This window comes from Orbicella franksi, chromosome 2, assembly GCF_964199315.1.
Source record: "Orbicella franksi chromosome 2, jaOrbFran1.1, whole genome shotgun sequence".
Lineage (NCBI taxonomy): Eukaryota > Metazoa > Cnidaria > Anthozoa > Scleractinia > Merulinidae > Orbicella > Orbicella franksi.
The window spans coordinates 5,209,786-5,217,011 of NC_138146.1; the positions used below are offsets into that span (position 1 = coordinate 5,209,786).

At 36.5% G+C, this 7,226-nt stretch overlaps 1 protein-coding gene across 1 annotated transcript; it reads left to right on the forward strand.

Moving 5' to 3' along the window:
* The first annotated feature begins 876 nt into the window (after positions 1 to 876).
* On the forward strand, positions 877 to 4,590 carry LOC145477906 (allatostatin-A receptor-like). The gene has a single exon (XM_081455782.1). It carries the CDS (start codon positions 1,855 to 1,857, stop codon positions 2,938 to 2,940), a length of 1,086 nt encoding a protein of 361 aa, XP_081311908.1. The 5' UTR covers positions 877 to 1,854; the 3' UTR covers positions 2,941 to 4,590.
* The last annotated feature ends 2,636 nt before the right edge of the window (positions 4,591 to 7,226 follow it).

Genomic DNA, 7,226 nt, shown 5'->3' on the forward strand with positions numbered 1-7,226 from the left:
AGGAACATTTTAACGTGCTTTAACTGTTGCTGAAATTGAACACAAAACTGAACTGCCTCTCGCTTTGGAAAGTGATTTGAAATGATTTGTTGGAATATCACCTCTTGATGAAAATTGAAAGCCTAAGGACATTTTCCAATCCATTAAGTCAATTCGTACTATAATTACAAAAGAAGGCAGCTTATAATATAAAAAATCTAAAACTTTAGCCGTTTTGCTCATACACTGAATAAAGTAAATATTTTCTTTTGCAATTATTTTCAGTTAAGTTTATTAAACTGGTACAGTTTTGAGCTTTGCACTATACATTCATCGGGAACAACGCTTCGGTGATAGAAAACACATTTCTTCCATACCAAGGTGAGAAACAGTCATTTGTTACACTAGTACCAGCAATAAACTTACGTTAGTTTAATAATAGTCAATAAAGTATGTATGTATGTATGTATGTATGTATGTATGTATGTATGTATGTATGTATGTATGTATGTATGTATGTATGTATGTATGTATGTATGTATGTATGTATGTATGTATGTATGTATGTATGTATGTAGTTTAATCGATGATATTATCACGACGAAAAAAATGCATCTGGACAGTCTCGCGAAACTCTAATATATATTTGTAGTGGAAACAAAAGACTTACTCTTGTTTAGAGCTTTAGGGCGAGAAGGAAGAAAGTAGGTTGGTTTGGTATGTTTTGGGAGCCATGAATCACAAATGCGTGTAATTTTGTCTTTGTCTGACGAAGATTTGTTTATATTCGCGCATACACACCCTTTGATGTCAAGTTGCGATGCCAAGTGTCTATTGGATTTCTCTATTTTAAAGAAAGTCAGAAAATTGAGTCAACATTATACAGGTGTAGTAAAAAAATCAAAATAATAAAAACAAATAAACAAATGAATAATGCTGTTAAAAAGGCGATCAGTTCAGCTTAACCTGCTTGTCAAAACACTTTTGGCCTGATAATATCCGCAAATGCCCTAAAGAAACAGTCGACGCATCAAAATGGTTCAAGGAATGAATAACAGCTACTAAAAATTTCCTCGCTTGGAAAGTCTTTAAAAAGTTCCCCTCCAGTCCCCCTCTGTGAACCTGAGGGTTAAATGACTAGCTGCTTCAATAGCGATACGCAAAACATAGCCCCGAAATTTTAAAACCGACCACAAAATTCCCACTCGTATCTAGAAACGATATGCTGGAATCGGAAAATGTTGTGTTGTTCTAAATGAAAGAGTTTTTTCTTTGCTATTCAGGTATTTGCTTGTAAGTGGCAGAACCTGAAGAAGGTCTGAACGCTTTTAATGGCAACATTCAAAACTTGTCTACTGGAAAGAAGTGGGTTTTTTCCTGAATTGTAAGGAGTTAAGGTAAGAATTCAATATTGTCGGTTTTATTATTTTAAAATGAAATCCGATTAGGCCGATAGTCACAGTGCACTAGGCAGGTTTCAGGTTTCCTTCAATTCAAGGGTAATTTTGAATGTTTTTAAAATAACACAAACTACTATGACTGAGCCCATCTAGAGAAAACAAAGGTTAAAAGGCGTATCGACTTTTTGTAGTTAGACACTGGAAGAATTTTATTTGTCTTCGTTTAAAAATGCGTTTGCTTCTCCATATTTTGCTTCTCCGTATGTCTATTATTATTTTTATTGTTCATCTGGTTGATTGTCAGGGAGGGATCATTTTCTTTTTTTGACGGTGGTGATGGGTAGGGGTGCTGAACAATTTTTTGGGGGATGAAATTTTTTTCCCTTTTAGCAGGTTGTGCATGAGTTATTTTGGTGGGCAATGCAATAACTTTTGCAAGAATTATTTTTAAGCATAGTATATTTGTATTTCGCAGATGAAGTCCAACCTCTCTGTCAGTAATCACTCTGCTATCGTCAACACCACAGAAATGAAAACTGCAGTCTACGTGTTCACACCAGCAGGCTTCACCACTAAACTCGCTCTTGTCTTAGTTTTTGCGTCTGTTGGTGCAGTAGGATTTGTAGGCAACGTTCTAATTTATTACTTTATATCGTTTAAGAAAAAGGTCGTCTCTTATATGCAGTACACTCCATTTCTGCGAAATTTCAACTTTTACATCAAGAGCTTAGCTCTGTCAGATATACTGAGTAATATAATTTCACTTCCCTTGATATGTATTCAGATTATGGTCGATGTGTTCCAACATGACTGGGCATGCAGAATTGTTCGATTTATCGGCATACTGCTACCTTCAATAACGATGAATAATTTAATAATAATAAGCTTGGAGAGGTATTTGGCAACTCGTGCCGTTCCCCTCTCGTTCAGTGTCTCTACTGTTCGCAAGCTTGTTTATACCGCATGGCTTGTAGGTTTTATTGTCGTTTTAGGGCCAACAGCAACGTTCAACGGGATAAGATATAATCTTAACGATACACATTATACAGTAATTTGTAAATACGATAACAGTTATCTACCTTTTAGAATAATAACCGTATGTTATGCCTTAGTACAGCACCTTATACCGAGTGTTATTTTAACTTATCTTAATATTTCCGTTGCAAAAACTTTATGGACAAAACAAAGAAAAAGAATAGATGTTCAGAGGAACAACGCCATCAGGGCCAACTTGATAGCAACTAAACTCCGTGGAACATATCTTCTTGTCGCTATGACGTTTGCTTTCATCATTCCATATTCAGCGTTGCTTTATTATGCAACCTATGTTATGTTGGCTAAGCCTTCTCTTGATTTTAAGACAGATTTTATAACAAGGTATCTTAGCGCTGGGCTGCTTTATTCAAACGGCGTAATTAATTTTATCATATACGTGGTACAGATGAAGGATTTCCGAGCCTTCTTAAAGAAGCTGTTTTGTGGTAAAGATAATGCTACGAATCTTAACCCACCCGGGGACAGGATTCAACTGAGAGCGTTTGTAATCCCAAACAATCCTTGACTTTATAAGAGCTATAAGACCCCTTGGGAACTTCTATATGAAAGTGAAGAGGGTTATTGTTGAAAGTGACCACAACAATGTAGCAAAATCTCTTTTTGTGGGCGTGGTCGTGTTAACATTACATAAGAGATTACTATTTGTAAATACCCTTTTTTCCGACCACCGTAGCTTAACAAGAAATAACACGCAAACTCAACATAAACGTAACTGGCACTTTTACAGTTTTTAAGAACAATAAATATAATCAGTGCTTGCAATGATTTTCAACTTGAATGAATGAATTGTAACCCCAGCCACTTTCCTTTGGGATGCATCTACTTCTCGTCTCTTAGATGCAAAGTAACAAGATATTCTGGTGATTCTTAGGCTCAGTCCCCGGCCGTGGGTGTTTCGGCCGATGCGCTAACGCGATCCTCTCCACGCGGAGAGAATCCAGGGCGCACCGAAACATCCACGGCTGGAGACTGAGCTTAGGTGATCCCCAAAGCCAAACAAATAATTTTCCAAATGTCACACGCGATAGAATATATACCGACGTAAGTGGCAAACAGAGGAAAATAAACTAGTGCAGATTTTAAAACATATTTGTACAGGAGTTTGACTTAAAATAAGTTATGCCAACAATTCGGCAGTCACACAATATACAACAGGCCATTTCCGAGTTACCTTGTGTCTCTGTTTCAAAACGAGTCTAAAGCTACGCGCAAGACCTTTCATATAAAAATGAAGCCGATTGAAAATGCTTGGTGTGTTCCAGAATCATCTGTATCGAGACACCTTAAATTTTGAGACTTAAGTCTTTCGCGTGGAGAATTTTTAACCCAATTTTATGATTGATTACATCAGCTGCTGAGTAACTTTCTCTCCCATACAAGCTATTCTTTATCGTTCTTTAGACTGGATGTCAGATATGAATATTATAGTGAATCGAACACAAAAATACTGTCCAGGAAATATCATACATTGTTTATTAAATGAGATGTTTCTAGAACTAGTGGTAAACCTTAATTAATAAGTCTTTTACCGAATAGCTTGTTTTCCTAAGGTATTCATGGAAAATACAACAGTCAAGTCAAGAGACTATAGTCTATTGGTCAAGTGATCGAACTACTTTCCCATAGGATGCTAACTCAGTTTAATGGATATCTCTAACAAGTTAGTCTCGCGTGTATAAGCCAGTATTCAATTTTGCACATGCACGATAAGGGTAACATCATAAATAAACAAAACAACACAAACATACAGAACATACTGCAACATTTTTTGTTTATGAAAAAGAACATGTTTCGTATGAATAGGAAAAAAGAGAAAAGAATTTCACATAAAAGTGAACGCTATCCAGATCACAAAAGATAAAACGCAGAAAAGTACGAGCACGGATCAGAAAGTTTCCATTTGAAAAAACTGAAACAATTCAAGAGACCTTTGAACTCAAAGGAGACGGAAATAGAACGGTAGTAGGGAATCGATAAAATGGCCCTGGCACGAGTGCACTGTCTAAGTTAACAGGGACGCTCTACAGGGCAGGGGTTTCAATGACATTAGTTATAAGCGGCCACTGAAAGTGTAATAGGCGGCTGTGACCACAAAAGGGGCCGTAAGGCGCCTTTCCCGTAGGGGGGTCTGGGGGCTTGCTCCCCCAGAAAAATTTGGAATGCGATTTCCAGCGTTCTGGGCATCAAAAAGCGTGCTGTTGATGGGTATTTTATTGACCACAAAGCAAGATGTTTTTTGACAAACTAATAATTTTTTGATGCAAAGAGGTGCATTTTGAATACCTTTCTAGGCAGATATCTCTCAGTGACACTTGATATCCACTTAGGCAGTAATTTCTTTGAAGTCTTTTCTTAAAACAAGTACAATTTCACTGCTACTCATTCAAATGTACCAACATGACAACAAACTGATTTTTAACTCTTCAGAAAAAAATGAAATGAGATAAACTTTACAACAAAATTCTCTCTACTAATATTATTACAAAACCAAACCTCATTTTCAACTTTTCATTGATTCTCCCACGGTTCATTATTAAGGTATTTAATAATCATAAAATAATGAAAAATTAAATCATACTATTAAATCATTGAGATGTCTTAGGTATCCTGAGATGAACAGTGATAACACTGATCGGCGGCTACAAACAACATGTACGCTATTTCTTTAGAACGTTTAGTTTGCCCGCTTTTTTGTAGCATTTAAACATTTCAGTGGTCGCCGTTGTTGCTGTATTTGCTTTTTTTTTTTTTATTAATATCATTTTTATTTTCATTAATGAAATCCAAACAGACGGCGGCAAAAGGTCCTACAGGCGGCGGTAGACCGCCGGTAACCGGCTTTTATTGAGACCCCTGAGAGAGGTGTAAAGATTAATTTAGAATGACTGACTGGCACAATTTCGGAAATTTGACGACTGAACTCTGAATACAAAGAGAATGCTTACAACATGATTTTTTTTCTAATTGATAACTTATATGCATTCAATACACACTTACATACTTTCTTTACAAAATTACATTATTTACACCACTCACATTGCAATACTCGATTTACAGTACACTATTTACAATCCTTGCAATACTACTCCCATGCGATTTATACCTTATTTTTATTGCCTACTCAACAGGTTATTTTCACTAATAAGTGTGCAATATTCTACTTATAATTAAATACTAGCCTCTTCCAGGCGTTCAGTACTTTTTTACCTTTTTAATTTATTTACTTATTTATTTATTACGTTCTGTTACACAGGAAACAAACAAACAGAACAAATAACGAAATTAAATGTACAATTAACTGGGGCTATAACTCCTACTTTACAATCCTATTTACTTTGCTATTAGCTATACAAAAATTGGCCAAGAGTTTACTTACATTTAAGATTGGCTATAAATTCATCTGCCATGCAAAAATATTAAGAGCCAGTGCCCAAATATGGACTAAACAACGGCAGAAGTCGAAAATCGATTTTGCTCATTTTTTGCCCATAGGTTGGCCCTAGCTAGTAAACAAACGGACCATAGTTAGTTTCTGCTAATGCAGCTTTTTTGGGGAGAAATTTGCGAAAAACGATTTCGCCCCGATTGAGCTCAAAATCTACTTCCTGTTATGCTAAATTTTCTGAAAATTTGATTGCTTTGCGCGTCGCTCAGCAGCTACTTGAGAATCTTTCAATGGTCTTTACATTCAGCTCAGGTCTTCATGGTATGACTGAGCGAAAAATAAAATAAATCGAGGTTTCTTTTGAGCCCGAAGCGAGATCGAACAGAAACGCAAAATATTACGATGTGTTGCAAACGAATTATAGCACTAAAATATCGCCATATTTTTCTGTGGGCTATAACTTTAAATACCATGAAAACACTTTCTACGGTTTAACTGAACACCCACCTGTTTGAAAATCAAAAAACATCTCTGGGCAAATGGTTTTAAGTTGCCTGCCTTGGCCTGTGCTTCTCATAAATTTTTCCCTGAACCGCCGTGAGAATGTAAAAAATTGCGTGACGCGGGCGGTCACCCTGAATACATAATTCGTTTCCAACAAACGTAACGCAGATGGCTATCTTAGAACATTTGGGTGAAAAAAGAAAAAACACAATGGACCACTTTTAATTTTAATATTTTGAAAGTCATCGCTTTGGAAATTTCGTTAATTAAAAACGCCAATTAAAAGCAATTTACTTGGAGTTCGGGTGTTATTGCTATGTCGTTTTAAGCTGTCGTTCTTTCTTTGATCATTTTAAATACAAGAACGAGTTCCAGGTTTCCAGGTTACGCACGTACTATACATATAGTTCATTGTGCGCGAATGTTTCTGTTTCAAACAACTCAAATGCTCAATGCTTTTTTTCTTTTTTCTTCAGTCTTAGAACTTAGGGTTAGAGTTTGGCTAAACCCTAAACTGTTTTGGTGGCCAACCTATTTCTGGCTAATTGGTTAATCAAATTATATATATATTTCATTGAAATTCGCTCTTCCGTGACCGACTTCCGCGAACAAAACAAGATGGATGTTCGCTGTTCATATAAGACTACAATCCTGGTCAAAAGTGTTGGGACAGTTACGGCAGATGACTTCACAGGCAGCCTCTCTTAAGACCAAAACCGCGCAAGCCCGCCTACTCCCCTCCCCCCTGTCAATGTTGATAAAAATCTTGAAGCAAAAAAATCCTTGACAATAGCTTCAGAATAGCCACGTTTCAAGAATTGTTCGCCTCCTGTAGGACCCTCTTGTTCGCCTCTTGTAGGACCCTCCTGAAAACCACCTTATGGTGATTGGAGGCTTCCTCT

Bases quoted from the DNA above. Each gene is read 5' to 3' on its own strand.
- LOC145477906 (XM_081455782.1), top strand. From the start codon at position 1,855: ATGAAGTCCAACCTCTCTGTCAGTAATCACTCTGCTATCGTCAACACC.